This window comes from Limanda limanda, chromosome 10 (genome assembly GCF_963576545.1).
Source record: "Limanda limanda chromosome 10, fLimLim1.1, whole genome shotgun sequence".
Lineage (NCBI taxonomy): Eukaryota > Metazoa > Chordata > Actinopteri > Pleuronectiformes > Pleuronectidae > Limanda > Limanda limanda.
In genome coordinates this window covers 6915983-6940019 of record NC_083645.1, presented here as the reverse complement: position 1 = coordinate 6940019, position 24037 = coordinate 6915983, and the positions used below count along the sequence as shown (strand labels likewise).

The window sequence follows — 24037 nt, the reverse complement described above, 5'->3', positions numbered from 1 at the left end:
TCAGCCGGAAAGTCAGCACACAAGCAGGAATGCAAAAATGACCGGCTGAGGTTTTACCAGTGCTTGCGTGATGGAACGATTTACTTTGCTGTTGGTGTTTGAAATTAACACGACTTACAACATTTGAATTAGCTTCAGAGGTGCTGGAAGTGATGTTTTTCAACTTTGGACAGAGGCGGGCTATTTCCCTGTCTCTATGGTAACAATCTCCTGGCTCTAGCTGTTCGCAAACATATCAACTCTGTCATGTGCTGTTTCCAAAAATGTAAATGTATCTTCTAACCCTATAATTGGGGGGGGTTTAGTTTAACTTCACGGTCTATCCAAAAACATGACACAAAGTCCTCTTGCTATCGCTTTCAACCGCATCTCACAGTCCTCACAAGTCGTGTAACTTCAGGCGCTTGTATACGACAAACTTGATCTACCGAGGAGGATCATGGGATGTGGTTGAAAGACCAAAAAAAAACTGAGTAAACTGGGTGTAGTTTTTTTTTTAATTCCTGTTTACCAGGTTCCCAGCCTGAGGGTTTGAAAGATGATCTAGAGTTGCTGCTCCAGTATAACTGTACTTCTGTATAAAAGGTGAAACTACTGTTATTTATCAATCAAAAATAAATGATTAAATGAATAAAAATACATTCAATGGAGTTTCACTTCCAGTTTTAATTATCAAAGAATGCAAATTATTACCATCACTTCACAATTTAACGGATCATTAGCCTTAAAATGGAAAAGCATTAATTATGTAATTATAAGTGAAGTACCTATGTGGGATTTTCATTCATGACTCGGTTAGTTTTTTTGGTTTTAGAGTGGATTTTTCTCAATGACACCACCATCTTTTCACCAGCGTTATGTTTCAAGCTCTGTAGCACTACGCATCATTTCATTATTAACTGCGTTTGACTCAACCCTGCTATTTGTTCCACACATCATTATGTTTATTATCAAGAGATCTAGCATTGAACTGATATTAAACAGCAAAAAAGAAGATATCAGGATAAGTGCACATTTGAAACAATTGTACAAATCTTTTCTCAGACAAATAATGACATCATTATATACAGTATACCAGCCTCCCTTCTTCTGTCTTATGTTTTTTTAACAATACAAAGCAACTTCATACTGTTGATGCTCTATTGGCAATATAGAGGTGACTTTCACGTGAGCGGTTTGCTGATGCACTGCAGAGGACGCTCACCTGTTAAACAGCAGTGTGAACACCAAGTGAAAGCAAACGTCTGAACAGATTAGTGATGGAGAAACTGACACCGGTAATACTTTAGAAAAAGGAAAATGAAATTTCAACAAAAAACCTGTTTCGTGATTCGTTACTCGTTTCCACCCTGTCTGGAGACTTTTTTGAAAAGGTATAAGTTTCCCATTTCTCCCTGACTCTAAGCTGGTGGTTGTCAGAAGATGTTCCTCATCATCGGATACTTCAAAACTCCAACCAGTCTTAGGTCATAGAGACATGAGACAAAATAACACTGATTAAAAAGTCATTGAATGTCCAAAATCCATAATAAAAGATGTGCATGCATCGCAAGACTAGGAAGGTTCACTGATCTCTGCTAAAGAGAAGACCTGGCTCAACCTCTGAAATCTTTTCAGTTCCTTTCATTACTGAAGTTACTATCGGGAAGAATAGAGGGAATAAAGATACACTGGGTCAAACTATTTAGCATCTCAAGATTAAATGTTAAAAGGAGGAAGTCTATTAGGAGGCTGTGTTTGACTTTCAAACAGCAGCTAAGGTTCTGAACTGCAGCCGTCTACAAAAGCAACTGAATCCATTTCACAGATTAATTGAACCAGGTCATAAGCTACAGGCTTATGTTTGTCGACTGTACAAAGATACAACACGCTCAGTGTTTAAAACCGACCAGGTGGTAAAAGATGGTGACGCCAAAGTCACCTGTACAATTAACAGCCGCCCTTTGGGTTTTAGAGGGTCAGAAATGCTCAGCTTTCCCAATGACAACCCAGAGTGAATCAATTAATGAATAATGAATCACTTTAGAATTATCCATCTTTATCCATCTGGTCAATGTCTCCTCCTCATCCCTGATTTACAAGTCTAGGTTGTGATACTAGCCACAATTTAAAGGCACATGTCACACAGAATATGGTAAAGTTTCTCTGAGCATTCACAGCTTTGAAGCATGAAGATAACAGGCTTTTTTTTTTAATACTTCTTATACTTTATCTTTATTACAAGTAACTTTTATTTCGGTTTTGCAGGTAAAATTTTGCACTATGCTTATTAATGAGGAAACTGTCCTTTTGAAAAGAGGAAGGATAAACATGACTTATATATTGTGTCGCATTATCACATTGGCAGTTAGTTAGCTTAGCTTATCATAGAGACTGGAAGCGGGGGGGGGGGGGGGGGCTACAGCCAATAGCCACAGTGCCAGGCCAAGAAATAATTTGTTATAAAACCACAGATTTATGTTTTGTACAAACTCAAGATAATGAGGTTTACTGTAGCATGTTAGTTGGAGGGTTTTAAGGGTGCTGGCTGGATGTTGTTCGCTCTGCACATAGGCAGGTCGGGTATTTCCCCATTTTCAGCCTTTAGCTAATCCAAGCTAATCACCTGCTGGTTCCATCAACTCTCAGCAATAAGGTGAGGATGTTTCTTTCCAAAATGTCACACCATTCCTTTGGAGGAAAAGTAAAGTTTGGTTCTTTCCACAACATTCAAACTTAAAATCAGGTCCAGCATACTGGCATAGGCTGAATTCATTGGAGTGATTCTATGTAGAACATTGTGATCTAATGTTGACAAACCTACGAATACGCAGAGAAACCTTTAGAAACTTTTTTTTGCTTAGAATTTTCGTTTTTTTACAGCAACTTTCTCACATTTCAACAGGTTTTCAAAAGAAATAAAAATGAATCCCAACAAATGTCACCATGACTCATTTTCATTCATTGATACTTTCTATATTAGCTCATCAGTTACTGGAGTCAGTTTGAACGTAGGGCACAATTTAGGTCAACTGAGAGTGTAAATGATCAGTAAAGGCCTTCGTGCCAAATTATTTTCATGATGGTGAAGTTCAGTAGGATCCTTCAGTCAGTGACTCTACAAAACAGCAACTTTTCAGCATGAGAGCTTTAAGTCTACACAGGTCAGTTTTTGTTCAGATGTTCCTCTGATGCTAAAAAACCTTCACTGCTTAGGAAAGTCACTTTCTGCTCTTTGATGGTTGTTCTCTTCTATCTGTCTATGTCACTGAGTCACCATCACAACGCAGATAGTTCTAGAGTATAACTACAAGACTGGAGATTGTACAGGACTAGAAGCCCTGAATCTGCCGAGATTCTCTTCGACCATTTGGTCTATTGAAAAGAATTCTAAGAAATTCATACAGATTTATGGAATGAAAGAGAAAGCAACTTGTACCCAAGGTCCGAGAAATGAAAGAAAAACGGCAGCGGTGTTACACCGGGTTTAAACACATTAAACAACCGTATTAAAGGATTTGATCTATTCAGGGTAACCCGGTGCTTTTAAGAATGGGCCAAATTCACAGAAATTGAGGAGCATAAATTGAAGGCACAAAGATGTTTTTTTTTAAAGACTGGTTATGACTCAGAGTAATGGCATAAGAGTGACAGTGATGAACACAGAGGATTTAACCAGACTTATGACAAGAATTGCATGATTGACCTTCTTTTTACATTTAATCTGAGTGGTTTGACTAAAATGTGCCTCTAACGTAAGGTAACATTCACCACAGCATTATTAATAAGCAGCAAGTAGAAAACAGACCTTAAATGTTTTTAGTAGACTCCAGGCAGAACAGAAGCACTAAATTAAACCAGATTAACATAGAAAATATTCAACTAAAACAGGTGGGCCCACAATGAGTTTGAAAACCAAAGAGAATTAAACTTAAACCAAGTTTTTATTATATCAAGGCATTACTCACAAGAATTGTTTCCTCTACACTAATACTTGAAACACTAACTGCAAAACAAAAGTTAAATACAAAGGTCTTCATAAATTAAAGAAAAGCTCATGTGATCAGGCGACAGGAGGTCTACACTGACAATGCTGCTGCCTTAATCCAGTTTGTCTGAAAGCAAAAGTCGATGCACTAATTTAAAGGCTTCCATCCTCGACTGCTTTGTTAGTAAAAAAGAACCAAAGTTAAGTTCATCTTGCAGCCTAATCAGAAATATCCCTTTGTCGGTGTTAGAAAGGTTGTGATCGGTGTGGATTCTAGTTGACGGCAGAGATCCATGAAGGCGGATGGGAGTGTCACAACCGCGTGGGCCCTTTAAGTGGTGATTGTGCTGAATGCTTTCATCATGAGTCAGGGATTATTCTATAACCGTATAAAACTGTGAATGTACTAGTTTTATCTGTGATTCTAGCTGTTGTATGTTGGGTGCATAATCCCTAAGTGCAGTATCTTTATTATAATCTTTATAATGGACAGCAGTTCATCTTATATTGTTACCTGCTGGTGACGCTCCTGTCTCCCTTTTTCTTCACTTAAGACTTTTTAACAGTTTATTTGCATCAAAGTGCCTCAGATTTATGTTTCTCCATCGCTATGTCTTCTACTTCTCTGAATTCATGCTTGGTCCGACAGGCGGAAGGAATGAAAGAATTTTTACAGTATGCAGACCGAAGCAAACAAAACACAGACAATTTAAATGATGAGACTGGTAAATCATTCACCGAGTGAATCTTAAGTGCTGAGCCATGATTTCCCCATGTATATATATAAGTTATTGGAGAGACACCAAAACACGTCTGCCCCTTCCTTCTCAAAAAGATCATATATTTTACAGTTGATAATTAAGTCTTTCTGGAATCATACCTGAAAGACTGTAAGACTTATAAACTCGTGACTGCCAAAGGTTGGATTTTGGAGTTTTAAACCACCACAGATTATATCTCCACCTGTAGGAAACTAAAATAAATCTGAGATGTAAAGGGCAGGAACACACGTTAATTCCACTTTCGGACGTAGTAATGATTCCCTGTTTTTTTCAGTTTCACCTAATTTCTTTCGTCTCTTAAGTGAGCATTTTCAAACAGGGAAGTGACAAAAAAGCTAAACAGATATTTGTTGTTGACGGGGGAGGGAGGAATGTTCAGGGATAATGCCTCAGTAAGAGATGATCTTTAGTCAAATCCCTGTTCTTCTTTTCCTTTTGTCCAAAAAGGTACTGATTATTTTACTTGTCACTCCATAGAAGAGTGCAAGATAACAAACCAGTCAAGAAGAGTCCAGAGCAGTACACTCACAGACCAGACCAGCAGATTCCAGACAACCTCTGGTCTACGACTTGACTAATAAACTTCCATGCTGATGAAATATGTGTATTCACGTGTATGACGAAAAAGAAAGAAAAAGCGAGAGAGAGATTGAGATTCTACAATGGTATATGACCAGTTGCCTGTGTGTGTTTCTGAATGTGTGTGTGTGTGTATCTGTATCCGAACGTGTGTGTGTATATCTAAATCAGAAGGTTCTCCAGTGGTGTATCTACGACACTCCGTTCACCAGCGGAGGAGCGTCTTGTTTGTCCTTCTTCATCCCTCGGTCTCTGATGGGTCTCGGATGATGATGACGGGACGGTCCGTCGCCACCGACACCTCCCTGGGAGGAGGAAGGCCCTCCTCCTCCTCCTCCTCCTCGACCCCCTGACGAGTGTTGCACGCTGCGCTCGTTGTTGCCGTCCACGCGGATCTGTGGGAAAAAGGAAACGAGTACAGTCTGGTCCCACGGTGCACAGGTTGAGAGAGATGAGACACGTGATCCCTGGTGAACTGGGTGTTTGCCGAGCCCTGTCCCCTTTGGTTACTGTTGCTATGAATGTCAAACTTTACACTTATATTCTATACATATGCAGTTAACAGAGACTGCAGCAAATTTAACTGTTGTGGTTTGTATTTCACAAGAGCTGATTTTGATTGTTTCCTAAGCACTCATAAAAAAAATTGAGTTGTTATTAGGTCTGATTCATGCTTCTGCATTGAAGCCATGCCGTAGGTATGCACGGTTTTCGTCGCGTGTTAGAAACATCATCATATGCCCACGTGATGAATCTTGCAAAGGATCTCGTGGTGTTTTCTTGCTCATTCGGACATTCTGAGCTTTTACAAGGGGAATGATGGGAGCCTCTCACTCTGACATTTTCTCTCTCACATATAGCCGCTCCGAAGAATATCAGGAGATTATAAAGAATTCAGTGCATGTCTGAAAGCAGCTTTAGAGGTGGAGCTGCCGCTGATCAGATGTGATCCTGACACATGCTCAAACACCTTGTCGCTGGTTGTGGTTTGTTCCTGTTCGTACCACTGTGAGTAGCCCCTCCCCCATGTTGAGTGAGAGCTCCCCACAAGCTTCACTGTTTCTGAGATGCTTTGACTCAGTTGTTTAGCCACAATGATTTGGCCATTGTCAAACTTGCTTTGGGCTTTTCACGTGCTGCAAGAGTTCAGTGTTTGTTTACAGTCATATTTGTCCCATATATTGACAGATAATCAACATTATTTGCTTTCAGTTGACAAGTGAGATGTTTTGAGAGGGGGAGGGCTGCTGGCCAACTGCTAGCAAGCCATCATTTCAGAAACCAGCTAGGCTGAAATCAGTAAAGATTCTTTTTTTTTTAACATAAATTTGGACTTAAATGTAAATTTTCCATACACCTACAGATGTTTCTTATTAGAGTGAGTCGAAAGGTAAAATATGTGTGTGTGTGTGTGTGTATTACCTGTAGGCTGTCTTCCGGCGCTCTTGTCTTGGGGTCTCTGATATGACGAGGTCTTGGATCACCCCACTGCATGTCGTCACCTAAACCGAGACAAAAACAATCCCCAACCAGAAATGAAGCCCAATTGCTACCATTGCTGAAATCTTGCATCGATTACATCTTTTGGAGCCAATGTCTGTGCAGTAGTGATCGGGGGATGGAGCTGTCGTATCCAGGTCTCGGCAATGCACGCACTCAACCAATCCCTGTTTTACCCCGTTTATTAAAGCATCAAATACGTAATTAAAACCCCATTTATCAAAAAAATAAACACTTTAACAAACAGTGTGGTAAGATCTAGAAGAAAAAAATGTTTATGTGTATTTTGACTTTAGTTTGGTCCATGTGCGATTTGCTAACATGGAGGAGGCATGGTTTAAGACCTTTACTGCAGCCCGCCACCATGAGGCAATCAAGATGCATTGGCTTCACTTATGGAAGAGTCGTCATGTCATCGATCGTTATTTAAAGTCTAACTTAAAAGTTTTCATATGCATCCCCACAACTTGATGGGAAGATGATGATGAGTGATAAACTTATTCTGGAATCAAACACCACTCACTCCATCACTGTCACGCAGCCAAAACCCTCACATGTCCCTACATGACTTAAGAGAAGAACTCTTGGCAGGGTTTAATTTATGAGCGTCATAAATGTGAGTCTCCTGGAAAAGAAAACACTCATGAGAATTTATTAGCAAAGAGACTGCGGAGATCTCATTATTTGATTCATGCCCATTGTTCAGGCTATAATTTGATGAAAAGCATCTCATCTTATTTTAATTCCATTAACTATACTAAGTGACTTCTCTCTTTTTTGAACTACTTGAAACATTATCTTCCAGATCAGCTAAGGTCAAATGGTGGAAAGATAATGTACACTTTAATAACTGATTAGAAAAATGTTTTTTAGTGGAAATGTTTAACTCGTCTACATAAATTCTTCAATACATCCGCAGAGAAAAATCCTATTGCTAGAAAGAGGTCAAATAACTGCCATTGATAATCACTACCAACCTTTATACCCTCCTCCTCCTCCTCTGCCTCTTCCCCCTCGTCCCCTTGGTCCACCAGTGCCTGGTCTCTTCCTCCCATCTGACCTTCTGGGCAGGGTCCCGCCTCCTGTAATCAGCTCCTCGGTGCAGGCAAGCGACCAGTCGCTGAGCTCCTCTCGGTGGTCTGACTCTGTCTCTGAAGCATTGGATGCCTCTGAGTTAGTGCCTGGGGAACCAGTACATAAGTGAAACTTAATTTAACAGCCTAGGAAAGATAACATGGAATTAACCTTTGACTAATGTTTAGTTTTAAAATTAAGTCATTGCCTCGGGAAGAGAGGCTCCATTTAGTACTTGTAGTCTTGTACTAGCTGTTGATGTTTCATATCCTTCCCTTCAAATGTCAGAAATCTAAACACTTCATTTACCGAGTGGACACAACACATGAGATTATAAATTTTTGGATTTAAAGCCTCAGGTGTTCAGTTTCCCTTGTATATGTACAGGCACAGTTTCTAATTAATATGATACGATTATTTGAACAGGATTTAATTGGTTTTCTTGATTGTAGTTATTTTACTGTACCTGAGGCAAAAGCTGCACCTCCTCCTCTTTGTCCTCGCCCCCCTCGTCCTCTCCCTCCGGTGTAGGGCTTCCCTCCTCCTCCCGCTCCTCTTCCCATCCCGAGCCCCATGCCGTTATCGAACACGTAGGTTTTGTCTTTCAGAGGCCGAGGTCCCGTCCCTCCTCCACCACCACCTCCTCCTCCTATCTGTCTCAGCTGCTCGTCAATCTGGAGACGCTCTAGGCGGAGCTGATCCACCTCCTGTGGATATGGACAATTAGAATAATTTAAGTTGTTTATTCTGGTTAAGATCTCGTTCAAAACAAAGACACCATTCGGAGATCCTATTAACATCCATCCTGAGTGATCGATCATAAGTGTTTGAAATTTGAAATCTGAACACACCCAAATGAGCCCTCGATGCATCTTGAGATCTGAACACTCAGACCACATTCAGAAGTGATCCGGCCACATCATTTTAGCAGTGGGAAAGCATATGTGACCTGGACCACATATGAAGGACAACTTTTTCAGCTGACGTTCTTTGACCCACTTTAGTTTAATAATGGCTCAAAAGTATTTTTACGCTCATTGACTCTCGTTTCATCAGACATATCAGTAAACTCAGAAAAACATAAGTTGGTCTTCAGGAACAGAAATGATTGAGTCATAATTATTTGCACATAGGAGTGGTAAAGTGAGATGTCATGAGATCTCTCAGGAGGAATGTCAATACCAGGTCTGAACAGGCCAAAAGCAGGAGCTCAAAGACAATACATACAGTGCTAATCACATATTCAGTTCAGATAGTTAATCAATTCATTCGATCCATTAATTTATGTTTATATAGAAATATGAAAGTACAGAAAGTTGTGGAGTGTGATTTAAAATAGTTTGCGTTGCTATAATGACTCTTATTTAAATTTAAATGTAATCTTGCTAAGCATTATGCTGTTACTTTGACCTTGGAGCTGGGCCTGGTCAAAACTTCAAACAACTGATGGCAAATGTTATGACTCTTTATTACACACAGACCTTAAGGTAGTTCAGATGGTAGTCCAGCAGTACTGTAGCATTGGAGATGCTTTCCTTGGTCCCCACAAAAACGAATGGCACCATTCCCTTTGAGAGAGGTAGAGAACATGAAAGATAGTGGTTCACATACTCACACTATTGCAGTTATACTGATTCATGAAGGTCCACTTTGCAGGATTTAGGGAGATGAGTAGATTATTTATAATAATTTTTGGATTTGTGTAAGATCATTTGAAACTGATAATTGCTGTGTTTCTCTTTAATTATTTCCACATGGGAAATAGGTCCTCTTCCATGTTTCTACAGAAGCCCAGAATGGACAAACCAAACCCTGGCTCTCTATAGGTTTTACATTAACCAAACTATACTGTTCAACTCCACTGAAAGAGGCCACTAAACCCTACATTGTGAACCTTTTAAATACATACAACAGCAGGGGTTCACAAACTTTTGTGGCTTAGGACGCCATTCTAGTGATGTGTCGCAAAGTTTGTTTCCCACTGACCTCCTCTGCTGCTGCTGCCGCCAGTGCCGACGGCTTCTTGTCGTTTTCAGGTTCAATACGAACCCGCACCACACCAGACTTATCAACCACTTCCTGGATCAGTTTACCATTCTTGCCAATTACCTTTCCTGTGAAGACAGATACATCATCTAAAACTGTCTACTGGAACTCCGGAGTTTAATCATCTGGCTAATCCTTAAATAAAGTCATGTTGCCGCATGAATGGTCTCATCATCTCAGTTGATTGATTTTCTCACCTACTAAGTTCTTGGGAACTGTGATGACATCTTCAGAAAACTCCAGGAAACACCTCGCTAAACGAACAGCCTCGTGGTCCTTAGACAAACAAGCACAAGGATGTCACATAAAATATAAACATGACACTTAAATATCTCTAAGCTCAGGTCTGTACTTGTAAATCCAGAAACAAGGAGGGCCTTGATCTATCAATCCTACCTCTCCATATATGTGAAAGGTGCATGTTTCTTCATCCAGGTCTATGTTAGTGACTCCTGGGACTTTGCGAGCTTGTTGAATGTTTGCTCCATGAGTCCCAATGGCCAGACCCATTAAATCATCCCGAACTACAAACTGTTCATGAAACCGTGATGCAAGCTGTCTGGAACTCTGTAGAAACACACACACACGAGGAAAATGTATCAAAGGGCAAAACAGAGCAAACAAGAATTATATGCCTGATGATGACGAATCATTTTAATTCATTATTTTTAACAGCAAGATTATAAATTGAAATGCTGAGGATCCCAAGCATATGTGTGTGTGTGTGTGTGTGTGTGTGTGTGTGTGCGTGTGTGTGTGTGCGTGTGTGTAAAAGTCTACCTCCAATTGTCGGTTGGCCTCTTCGTTCCTTATTATGAGAGACAGTTTGGTGCGGAGGCTCCTAAAGTGCATGTCACTCATCATATTGGCGCGTTTCATTGTGACCTCATTCACTGACTGCGGAAAAACAATGAACACCCATTTGCCACAAAGTATCTTAATGTGGAATATGTTATTGATGGCATCATCAACAAAACCTAATGTAAGTGACTTACTACAAATGACTGTAAGTCACACACGTGTACCACAGTAACAGAGATTTGTGTCATGTTTATCAAATATAATTCAAGAGATCAACAAGAGACTTTTGCCTTAAGTTCTTAAACAAAAATATAATTTAATGTACCAAGATGACCAGCTGCTTTTTCTCTGAGTCATAGGTGACAGTGAACGCTCCCACAGCCTTCTTAAAGTCTTTGTGGGCCGATTCCTTGGAGCACCTGTCAAAACAGAGTCACACAAATTCATATCATGAGAATTCATGACTAAGTAATTCAGTCCTCAAGGGCATGAGTGCAAAAATCTTTTTTTGTCTTTTCAGAGCAAAACAAAAACAATCATAGCCATTTCTTAAAAAGGATTATTAGTATAATATTATTGCAGGTTTTAGACCAAGAAACCAAGAATGTGACCCAAATTCTTGAATGGGTGCTACAAATTGAAGTGCTGTATTAGTGGCACATACCACTGTTATATGGCATTAACACTGTGCCAGCTGTGATCATGCTGACACCTCACAGATGTGGCTCAAGATCAGCAGGTTCTGTTTAAAAGTTGTATGCAACTGATCATATACAGCTGGTCTCACACTGCTTTAATAACAACAGCTACACAATGGCTTCTCCTCTCAGCCCAACCGGTCTAGACAGATCACTGCCTACACTGAAGCTGCTTTCAGACCTGCATTGAACTCCAATTATTTCCTGACATTCTCCAGATTGGCTGTATGTGAGAAAGCAAATGTAAAAACTTTGCCGTGTTGATGTGCTGTACACAAAAACTGTGATTTCTACAATATAATTAATATATTATGCTCTGCATCTGCCTACTGCACCACCCCTAGCCTGAAAACTCTGTCCATGTGTCAAAAGCAAACTCCAAAGAACATCCAGACCCAATTGTATGGACATTCTCCGGAGTTCATGTCTGAAAATGGCTTTAGTCTGGTTCTGTTTGAGGTTTCTTCCAGTTAAAAGAGAGTTATTATCCTTCCACAGTTGTCAAGTGTTTGCTTGTTGTGGGAATGTTGGGTTTCTCCATAATATTATATACTATTTAAAGTACCTTTACAGAACGTGTGTTGTGATTTGATGCGACAGAAATAAAAATAAATAACTGTATTGAATTGAGATGCATGCAGTTGTCACAAAAGTCTTTGTGTGCTTCCTGTCTTTAAATCAAACTTACATCTGTCGTAGATCCTCGGGTACATCCAGTCTGATCTTGATGAATGTGTTTTTTGTGGCTGGTTTGTTTGGGTTGACTGGCCGTAACCTCTCCAGTGTCACAATCTCATTTAATGTAGCGTCGCATGCAGCGTATTCTATAACGTAGAACTAGAGATATAGAAAGACAAAGATAGAATCAGAGTGATCCAGTTCTGCATATCTGAAACAACAGATTTTGTCCAATACAAATTGTTCAGAGAATATAATCATCAGTTTAAATAACAGAATTACAAACTTCTGGAAAGAATGTGGGTAAGGGAAAAAGTGAGAAAGAGCCAGCAAGTGAGAGACAAAGGAAGAGTTGCAGATATTAAAAAAGGCAGGGGATGAGATCGAATGAAAAACCAGGTCAGAGACAAAAATGGGTAACAGAAGTAAAACAAATAGCTCAGTGAGATATAACTGACACATTAGCCTAAATCCAATCTGCCAACTACTTATCAGCTGAAACTAAAAGTCCCCCCACCAATTTAAAACTGACTGTGTACTTATGATCTACACTTCATGGCACTTATAAATATATATATATGTGCTTAATTCAAAAACACTTTCACAGGCCACTGAGACTGAGAGTTGATGCAGGACTTAACGAAAACACGAATGACAATGTTGTCATGCTGATTTTACTTGCATATTAACTTTATTAGAGATAAAGGTGCTAAACCCCACCAACTCTACAAGCTGTTTCTTCCAGGACTTACTCTCTGCTCTCAACTATTGCTCTAAGATCTAAGTAGTTAGAAGTTAAATGTAATGTTAACAAGGCACAGGCAGTGATGTTTATGTTCCCTGTTAGCATGTCAACTAAGTCAGTGCATAACTCTGCATTGGAATCTGTATTTTAGTCTAGTATGTACTGGCCATGAAGGAACCGCTGCCTAACTTTGGCATACAACCCTAGTCTTAAATAGGGATGCACCGATCCGATATTTGTATCGGTATCGGTACCGATATTGAAGAATTTTCTAGATCGGGTATCGGTGACAATGGGCCGATCCATATCGGCTGATCTATTCAGTGTAATTCTATGCTGTGCGCTGTGAGTGACGTCATACGCCAGCAACGTGCGGAGCCGACAGTGCCCGGCGCCTCTCCCCGCGGCCCCGGTGCGAGCCGAGCCGCCTCCACCGGGGCCGCGGGGCTCCCCGGAGCCGGGCTGCCGGCTGCTGGTGCTGCTGCCCCGGGACCGGGACCGGGAGCCGGAACTTTGCCCACTCCGCCCGCCGCCGCCGCTAGCTTCCCCGGGACGGCTGTGAACCCCGGTCCGGGTCCCACTCCGGCTCCCGGTCCGGCTCCCGGTGCCGCTCCCGGTGCGGCTACCGGTCCCGCTCCCAGTCCGGCTCCCGGTCCCTCCGCCGGCCCGGTGCCGGACGGGGCCCGGTGCCGGACGGGTCCCGGTCCGGATCTCCCGCCCTGCTCAGTTTGAACGGAACCGGCGGAGCTGCAAAGTTGGTGAACTCGCCCGCGGGTGACTTAGAACTGGTGCGGACCAGGGGAATCCGACTGTTTAATTAGTATCGGTATCGGATCGGTATCGGCCGATACTAAACCTCAGATATCGGTATCGGAGGTGAAAAAAGCGGATCGGTGCATCCCTAGTCTTAAATTGTATATTGAGAATTAGAAAACATGCAGACTTAATCTTACCTCTCCTTTAACCATGCGAACCTTAGCCAGCCACCACCCGCAAGGCTCTTTGTCATTAGCCCTGGAATACACCTGGTAACACACACAGAGCATTCCTTAAAACTTTCCACTCATTACACACTCAGAGGCAAAGAGTCAGGACGAGTAAATATACAGATTTATTCAGAGATCCACTAATTTGTGCTTCTTATTAATGTACTTTTAAAGTGTCTTTAAAAGCCTTTTTGAGAACGTCACAGAAGGAAACTTCCACACCTCAATAATATTATTTTGAAAAATGGATTGCTCATTAAACATTTATTAAATAGTAATGGGTTCTCTGATGAATTCTGAAGAACACATTAAAATTATTCCATGGACTGAATTTTTTTTGTTTCACTGATCAAAACACAAATGAATGAAGATAGCAATAAGCAAAGGTAAATCATTTGAAACAAAGGTTGGATATCGAACTCTGTACTTCTTAGGGTACCGACTAATAACGTCGGTACTACCGGGTACTGGTTCAAATTAAATCAATCGGTGTCAAATTCCAGTACACAGGGCGAGAGAGTATGTATACGTGAATGAGAGTAAAAGAGAGAGTATATGTTAAATTAAGAGAGAGAGCAAAAGCATGTGACTCACCCCTGGAACGGGATCATGGCAAGCTCATTTCTGATCAGTGCACACAGTCCGAACAACGGTGATGTCAGTGGCGCAGAAGCCCAGGGAGCCATGCACAGCACCACGGCACAGACCCAGGGACCATCAGAGTGTGCACAGCCCGGCCACAGCTCTGCCAAGGAGAACAGCCAGGGAGCCATGCACAGCTCCACTGAGTCATTTGGGTCTTTTCATCCAAGTTTTTTCTAAGTAATTTACTGCTCCTCTCTGTATCGCTATCATTAGCGCTGTGTACTGCCAACTGAATTGAGTGCGCCCCGCCATCTCCTCCAGCTCTTCTTACATTGTCGAAGTTAAAAAATTATTTTGTTTTTACCCAGACTGAGTTTACACATGTGTCTGATGACACTGTTTGTTTGTGTGAGTGCATGTCAGCGTGAGAGACAAGCTGTATTATGAATGAATGCGCAGTTTAGAAGAAAGATTTGACTCATTGAAGAAAAGTATTTATCTTTGATAATCAGTGTTTATATTGTGGCGTCAATTTAAACAAACCAACGTTTAGACGTAGTGGATCAGAGACAGCGGAGCAGTCGATTAAGAGCAGTCGAGTCAGTGTGTGTGTGATGCCGTTACCTTTCCTTAAAGTTACGTGACTATCATACTGAATTGACACAATTCTTTTGAAGAAAGCGATCGCTTATTGTAATGAATTAAGCCAGGGACAAACGTGATCACTAGAACTGGTTTCCGTGTTCTGGAATTTTGTCGGGAGGTGGAGGCGGATACCTCGCAATACACCAAGCATAAAAAAAACCTTGTCCGATATTTGTGTGTGAGAGTAAAGTACCGACCAGTACCAGTTCAGATTGGAATGGTACCCAACCCTAAAAAAATATTTTTTAATAATAAGTGAAAATCAGATATGGAAACATAATTTGTACCACCCACTGTAGGTACACTGTTTTGCAGAATGTTTGATTAATCTGCAACACAATGTGCATTTCCTCTCTTTTTTTCCATTTCACAGTATATTGAAAGTTGGCCTTTGCTCACATTGTCAGGTCAATGTTTCATAAAAAGCATTGCTACCTGCAGCAAGTAACAGCATCACTTACGTCTTAACGGAATTTTAAATTATGTAATGACCTCGTTTCGAGGAGGCGTGTTATATTTTTTTCTGTTGTTTTATTACATCTGAAGAAAGACTCACCATTGACTTCAATTGTATTGGATTTTGCTGCAACAAAGTTTACCCCTGAAACTCCAGAAGTGCTTTGTGGACTCACACAGTTCACCCACCCCTCCATCGGCATAGGGGTAAGACGATAATGATTGAATTCGCATTTTTCGGTGAACTATCCCTTTAAAAGACCTACTAGAGTTCTGCTCTTCTTTCGTTCTCACTATACCAACTTTGTCTTTCGTGATAATGCTGATTTTCTTAAAACTATTCTGAAGGTATTGAATCAGTCCCACCTCGACCTCATCGCTCTCATTGATCTCTTTGCAGAACCCTGTTGGAGGAGGGAACCGCACATCCTGGAATGGGATCTGACGCTCCGGCTGCCAGCTGGGGCGAAGGAGCACATATCAAAATAAGAGTTAATTTGATCACTGGCAATTTTAACACTCAACCATACATCATGATTTGTTGTGTGTGCGTTTGTTTTACTCACTTGTTTTCAAAAGCCACAGTGACTGATCCTTCGTGAACATCCTTTACGAAGGCCTAGAAGAATCCAAGAGAGGAATAACAAAAATTAAAATAGCCAGAATTTAACATACTACAACAGGAGTGTTACACTGGCGTCAAGCATCAAATTCAGCAACTCAACAGCCCAGTGTTTCTTTTTGGGCTTCGTCAGGTTTGGTTGCTTCGCTAACTCTGGTTGTGCACATAGTCTGTCCATGTGTGTCAAGTACTGCAAGTAGGACAACGCCTCAGAGGAAAAGGGAGATGGAGAGTCTGGCCTATGGGTAGCATTAGCCTAGTAAGCTAGCAGCCAGTAATGGTTTAAATTAAGTACAAACTGAGAAAAAAACAGGGATTTCTCCAAATCCCCCAAAAGTCAAGGAAAGCTTTTTAACTGAGCTCACGTTATGACCTCGACCCATAATGGAGAATGTACATTCAGAAGCAATGCACAGATTATTAGGACAGTTCCGATATTGAGGTTGACGCCACATTTGAGGAATGTTCAAAGGGAGAAGCTTTCTTTTATTTCTTAAACAAACGGGTAAGGTTTAAGTCTCTCCAAAGATATAATGGTGTCATGGGCTGGCAGTTCACTGCAATGACTACTCAGACTGTTGTCGAGTCTTCTGCTACGGTTTCTCTCTTCAGGAAAGATCACAATGCAGTTGTGATATTTAGGATGGAACTATCATTTTGCCCCTACCATTTTCATTAATCTCTAAAAGGCTGCTAAAAATACATTAACTAAAAATTTCATAATCAACCAATCACCCTCACAGCCATTTTAAAAGATCATATGTTCATCAATAGCATTTAAATGTATCTTTAAAATCAAACAGATAAATCCTTAAAGCATTTGATCTGCATTAAGCTGCAACCTGTTTGGCTCCGTTAAACACAGAACATGAACTCCAGGCTGGCATCAGAGTTCACAATCATCAGTGTGTGTCTTAGAAACACATCTACCTCCCACAGCTTCATGTTCACTTCACACAGGGATTTGTTTCATTTTTTGGACAAACCAATGATGAATCTCATATATAATGATACAGTTGTATAATCCAACGGTTTTAACTAGATAATGGCAAGTAATGTTTATATTCATATATAATTTTAAGAACGTAATAGCCATCTTCATAAATAAATTCACAAAGCGACTTAATGCATCTAGTATATTTAAAACTAGGTTACACTAGAGTATTTCAGGTCCAGATGTCTCTAACACTGCTCACAGAATAATGGATTTTGTGTGGATATTATGAGAATAATATAATGCTGACTGTTAAACAATTTTTCTTTAGTTTTAAATTGGAATAAAACCTGCCAATCAAATTTCAGGCCGGCATCACTATTTGCATTTGTCTGTCAGTCTGCATGCCAAAGTGTCCTTGGGCAAGACACTGAACCCCCCCTCCCCCAAGCTCAGCTGACAGCTGGTCTGACAGTGTATGAATGGGGTGTGATGATGGTGTGTGAAGAAGAGGTATGTAGGGAATGTGTGTGTGATGAAAGTGACTTGTACAGTAAAGCACTTTGATTGGTCAATAAAACAAAAAATTGCTATACAAGTGAGGTCAATTAATCATTTTAAATCATTTTTTTTAAATCTGGAACATGCATTGGAGGTGTAGGAACTAATTTCTAAATTAAAACACTTATGCTGGTGTTGAATGAAGCACAATGCACAAGATTTCCAATGGTTGTCCTGTGCAATCACATGATTCCCAATAGTTTGGCAGCAGCAAAGTTTTGAATTCTAGCAAGCTGATAGTTGGTGCAAGCGATTACAATTCAGTCAAATTACAGGAGCTACTGGCTGTAATGTGTAGAGCTTTCATCACTCGGTCAGCATGTGTGAGCTTTAAATTCTTACAAAACGTCTACTCTTTACACTTATATGTAGTGTTTCATATTCGATTGATTTTATGGCCTTGCTTACATCTTTCCTGTTTAATACTCCTCCTCAATTGTTCTCAAAGAATAACTATCACCCAAACTTGACATGAATGTCCATCCTACAGAAGAAAATGGCAATGTTAACAACCTTAAGGATTTGAGTACTTCTCCCACCACTGACCCCGTATGATCGACACCTGCCCAGGTATGTATGGCCCAAATGCCCAGCCTCCACAACTCTTGTTCATCATACTTGTTGTCTTCAAAATGATTCTCAAATTAACACGAGCAGCAGGTGATACAAGGAAACCCCAGATTTGCTGCTGATATCCTCTGAAAAACAATGTCTGGATGCTAGAACTTGGCGAACCTGCAGACAACTGCTCATCACACAGCCCGTCGATGTGATAAAACATGTCGCCAGCAGCATCACTGCTACAACTGCAATGATTAAACACCGACACTAGAACCAATACCTCACTAACTCAACAGGCAGCGTTTAGCAGCAGACTGTCGCTGGCTTTGTTGACAGATTGGCAGCCTTCACATCCCTGTGGAGGCTGCACGGAAGCACTGAGGCCCGCTGATACAAACAAATGTTTCCCAGCTAATCCGCCAGGGTGATTTCACATGAGTTAGCCTGAGCTTGGTGCACGGTGCAGTGTGTGAGATGACAAAGCTCCACAAAAGGTGTTTGCCTACCTTATAAAAGGCCCCGCTGGTCCCCCTCACTTCCGCGACTAGTTCATCCATGACGCAAGTTACTAGCTAGCTAGCTAACCACCGCTAGCGACGTCACTAGCTAGCTAGCTAACCACCGTATTCGAATTTAGTAGCTAGCTAGCTAACCAGCGTTAGCGACGTTAGTAGCTAGCTAGCTAGCTGGCTAGCCTGACGCTAGCCAAGGCAGTTTGCTATCGTTGGCGTCGCTAGCGAGACAGAAGACCCTGCCAGCGGAGAGCAGGACGGGGGCAGGATCCCTGTCTGTGGCCGGGATGCGAGTCTAGTTCGGAGCCGTCTGTGAATCCGGCTTTTATTTCCGGCACACTTGCACTCCCGAGTGTTTAATAAGGCAAAGCGACCCCTGTAGCTAGCCTGGTTAGCTTGTGGTAGGTAGTTATGTTAATGTGTGGTGAGTGGTGAAGCAGCCTCTGCTGGTCGCATCTCTCCATGTGACGTCTCCACTTTCTTGCTCTGCTGAGGACACGCTCATCCACGCTGTTACTGCTCTCCACAGGTGACACGCCAGAATGTCTCCGGTCGTCTGAGCATCTGAGCAATGTCTTTATATTAACAACACACAAACAGAGTATTATTGTTAGGATTATTTTTATTACTGTTTTTTTTATTGTTACTATTATTATAACGTTCTTTGTTATTATTATTATTATCGTTGTGGTTTTGATCATTCAATTATTATTCAATTATTATTATCATTATTTTTAGTAGTAGTAGTGTTATTATTATAATAATTGATTTTATAATGGTGCAGCAGAGATTACATTATTATCCACACGTGGTCTGCTTAGATTTAACTTACCTTTTGGGTTAATGTATTTATTTTTGTGTTCCCTTGGTATGATCATTTACACAATGTCTGTTAATGATAGGGTTACTGGTTGATGATCAGCCCCAAGGTCCCAACCTTTCAAAATAAAAGCTCTGTTATTCAGCTCGTTATGAAATATTGCAGCAATAAAGCCAAAAATGTGCCTTTCCTTTGAAGATTAAAGCTGTGAGTGTTTGTGTCATTGTTCAATGGTGAAATAAAAAATAAAATACTCTGTTTTTTTAGTTGTTTTTTTTTAACAATAGTAAGACAGTCGTTTAGAAATGTAAATATTCTGTCACCTGTGGAGTCAGTATCAAGAGGAGTATTCCATAAATATAACATGTTCTGATTGATCTCTATGATCATTTACAACATTCTCAGCAGCACTCATCTGCTCCATCCATTAAAGGAAACATGAGCTACTTGAGAATTACATTTTTAGGCAGAGACTGGGAAGAGCCACAAGCCACATGATTGGAGAGCGAAAGAAAGATGGAGAAAGAAGACTGATGTTGACAAAATTACATGAGGAGGCAAAGAAGGAGAAAAAATACGGAAAGTACAAGCGGTCAGGTAAACGCAGAAGCCCTGACAGTGAGATATGAAACAGGCATAGGAGGACATAAAGGGATCAACAACAGCGAGATCAGGACAGAAATAGAATTAGAGGGCAACAGAAACATGGTGACACATGAAGGGTGAAATGAGATACAAGGCAGAGAAAGGGAGAGAAAGAGAAACGGGAAAAACAGACAACCTGGAGTTCCTGTGTGTGAGAGGGGAAACAGGCTCTAACAGAAAAAAGGAGTTATTAGTGGATGGCCAAAACAGACATTTTGCTGAAAACGTCATCATGTTAATGCTCTGGGGGCACATCATCTCAAAAGTTTAAATGAGGCTTTGAGTCACATGGTGCTTTTCAGCAGATTTATCAGATTGCAACAACGACAAAGAAGGCTGTGAAAATCTGTTACAGATAACTCACATTTGAGATTACTGGGTTTTAAAATAGTAGAACCTCAGTGTATGATTCCTCATAATCTCTGTGAAGGCAGCTTTTATGTTGAAGGGCAGGTCTGAAATGACCTCTGACCTCTCTCCACTACATTTGGTTGTTTGCTGCGAAAAGAGCCAGGTTACAACCGCGAAGCAGCAATGGTGCAAAGTATTGCACTGCACACCGACTGTCAACAGGGTCCTCAAGGCTAGTAATTAATTATCCATGTTGGGTACTACTAAAGTAGTTGCGAGAATCTACATCATAGCTTCCAAACATCTTTGTTTCTGCCTGTCCAGACTAAAAGGCAGTCCGGGAGTTTTCAAACAAATATTATTCAGCACACTTCCACCTTCTCAGTTCAAGCTGGTCTAAAACTCCTGAGTAGTGTGGACGCCAAGTGTATCTGTGGCAGAGTGAACCTACAATTGAAAACTTATGAATGTGGCCTTTGAGTGCACCCCCAGGCCAAATTGGTAAAGGCCAGAGGATGGAGAACTGGAGGAAGGAGAGCTGGAAGATGATGGGGGAGAAGTTGAGGTGGAGGATGTAGGTGGAGGTGCATCAGCAGCAGCAGCAGCAGCTGCTGAAATTTTAGTTTCAACATTATAAATGAAATGTTGAAACTAAAATTGTAATGTAATTTAATGTTATTTTAAATTGATTTAATATGTTAAAAAAACACTGACAAGTCCTAATTACCTCAATGGGATTGGAGGTTAATATAAAAAAAGAGGAATTCCCCGAGGCTAGCTCAAAACCTCAAATACCTTTTGCTTTGTAACCTAATTTTCATATGACAACATTAGGATAAACATGCCTAATTTCAAAATGTAAATATATTGCTTTAAGAGTTTGAAATGGTTATTCAAAAGAAACACTTAAAACAAATAAAACATTTTCCCAAATACAACGCATGTACAGAGTAAACAAGCAGACAGACAATATATATTTGTATTCTTAACTTTTAGACATGTATAAAATACACATTTGTAGTGATTGGAAATGTTTGAAAAAGGAAATTGAGTTAGAAATTCATGAGATTTATAAAGTTAATAATTGCATGAGTAACAAATGGAGATTTCATTTATTTATTGTACAATCAATTACACTTCTAAACTATTATAAAGTTAGTACAACGGGTTGAACCATGTTCAAGTGAAAAGCTGTAAAACAAAAAATAATTCAATTCTATATTTTTTCATTTGAAACAAAGTCAAATGTGTCATTCAGACATGTTTAGGAAATACAGGCACATTCTTCTTTTTTCCACAACACGTTTTTCTCCTCATTACAGTGATAGAATCGTCTGGCGACTGAATTAGCCGGATTACGCTCACATGTAAGTGCCACAGATGTCTGTTGTCGGCTGTACCCCTGCTCTCATGTATTGTGATATGATCCAGCCACATACAAACCTGAACAGAATGAACAGTTTATAAGACGGATGAATGATTGTTGTCCTAGTTTTTGTGTGTATACTTTTCCCCAGCCTTTGTTGAAACCATGGCTCCGGGTTGCATGTGTCAAAGTAAAGTTTTCAAGGTACAGATTTGCCCCTAGAATGAGAATAAACTCAGATCTTCCTGGTATTTGACAGTAATGTCATGTGATCCACTCGTTACCACTTAAATCTTTTCAAAATAACGAAACAAAAACAGTTAAAAACTTTTTTTGAATGAAGATGAACAAAACCAGAGACACTTCAGATGTTAGCTCTCTGGATTCCCCTTGATTTACACAGTTCTTGCCTTTCTGAATGTGTTGGAATAATTATGTCATCAGACTGCCACCTTGGAGTAAAAACTCAACTTAAATGCTCACTGATCTGAATTTACTACATATGGCTTCCACATTTATTGTTGGCATAGCTCAAAAGAAGGCTAGAGTGTTAAATTAGGGTAATATATGGGGAGCATCACAGCCAGGACTGTGGTTTGATGCTTTATTGCAAAAAGGCCTCATAGCTCCAAACTTAAGATGGGTACAGTGTGTTCTTCAACACACAACCCAGCTGGGAGCGACCCATATTCTGTCTCTATGTATAGTGAATAGTGAATATGGCTTTCTACAGTGGTTCATGTAGCCTGAATCATCCATAGCTAGAATAATCCCGAGCATTTTTCAGACATGCATTGAACGTCAGACATTTTCCTAAACATTTCCAGAAGGGCTGTCTGTGAGAACACAAATGTCCTAGTCAGATGCTCCAGACATCTCCAGAACTTTAGTAGTAAAATATCTGAGTAACACTCATGTGAGAATACAACAAGAGGATACCCGGAAAATTCAAGGGGCGAGCGGGTGTCTTGATAATGTTTATAACACGCGATGGATGCAAAAGTGAAAATCAAAACCCAGAATACAGCTATCTCAAGGCAAGTCAGAGGAGTGATACAAACAGAAGATGTCAACATGGTAAGAAAACAAGAGTCGAAAGCTTTTGGTGATAAGGGCCAACTCTGATGTAGGCAGTAACTTAAAACACTTGATTTCCTCAGCAGCATTGAAACATGCATTTATCCTGCAGGCTCAACACAGCCACAGCTCTGGACTCAATACAGACACCAAACACTCACACAGGACATCCTGGCTCAGGCTGGGTAGCACATCTATACAGGGGCCACAGTCTTCTGTCATTTTTCCTATCCTTTCTAAAACTGGAGGCAGTGGTACTGATGTTAAAAGATCATCATCTTAGACAAAAGACGTTTATTACAGAATAGGAAGTATGGTGGAGATAAGGAGACTGGGTGATAGAGAGAACCTCTTGGCTTTCTTAGTTACACACGGTGAAGACAGGATGTTTTCTGCATTTGCACACAAGGGAAAGCTGAATTTAGCTACTCCACCACAGCGGAAACATGGAGAGGAGTGTTTACATCACAATTCGATGATAAAGAGAAGCCTTGACATGATGGCACTTCTCTGCAAGAGAGCATTTCTCCTCCTCAAGGGTAAGAGGATCTTACAGCCTCTAAATCAATATATGCCATACTGCATGACAGCCTCTAAATTGGACGTTTTCAGGAACCCTCCTTCTCCAGGTCTTACTGTAGCTTCTCTGAGCTCACCGACATACACTAACATGTGTTCTCACCTTTTCCACCTATTTGTATGTTCACAGTGATTTTAAGTCAAGTTGTGATGGGTAGATATCAGGTACAGTAAAATGCCCAGACAAAAAAAATGAGTCAATCGTCCTCTCAAGTCGTCCACTTAAGAGGCCGTCAAGTTGTTACTTCTGTTGTATAAACCAAGATCATCTCAAGTGATTAAGATACTTGACAAAAGTAAAACCTCTACCCTACTTTTGCCAGACTGGCTTATCAAAACCAAGACTGCAGGCAATTTTTTAAGGCAGAAGGAAAAGGTTTCAGTTAGGATGTGGATGAAATTTAAAATTACTGACAGACAAAGAAATTAGACCGTGATATACAAGGTCTAATGTGGTGCCTCAGAAT

At 40.6% G+C, this 24037-nt stretch overlaps 1 protein-coding gene across 1 annotated transcript; it reads right to left on the bottom strand.

Moving 5' to 3' along the window:
* Positions 1–3904: 3904 nt before the first annotated feature.
* fmr1 (fragile X messenger ribonucleoprotein 1) lies at positions 3905–19589 on the bottom strand. Its single transcript, XM_061079062.1, has 16 exons — positions 19565–19589; positions 18727–19307; positions 16109–16161; positions 15909–16002; positions 13824–13895; positions 12136–12284; positions 11075–11168; positions 10729–10845; positions 10345–10515; positions 10146–10224; positions 9889–10016; positions 9384–9470; positions 8369–8609; positions 7806–8009; positions 6751–6830; positions 3905–5723 (listed from the first exon to the last, which is right to left on the bottom strand). Exons 2-16 carry the CDS (start codon positions 18775–18777, stop codon positions 5520–5522), a joined length of 1824 nt encoding a protein of 607 aa, XP_060935045.1. The 5' UTR covers positions 18778–19307; positions 19565–19589; the 3' UTR covers positions 3905–5519.
* Positions 19590–24037: the final 4448 nt, after the last annotated feature.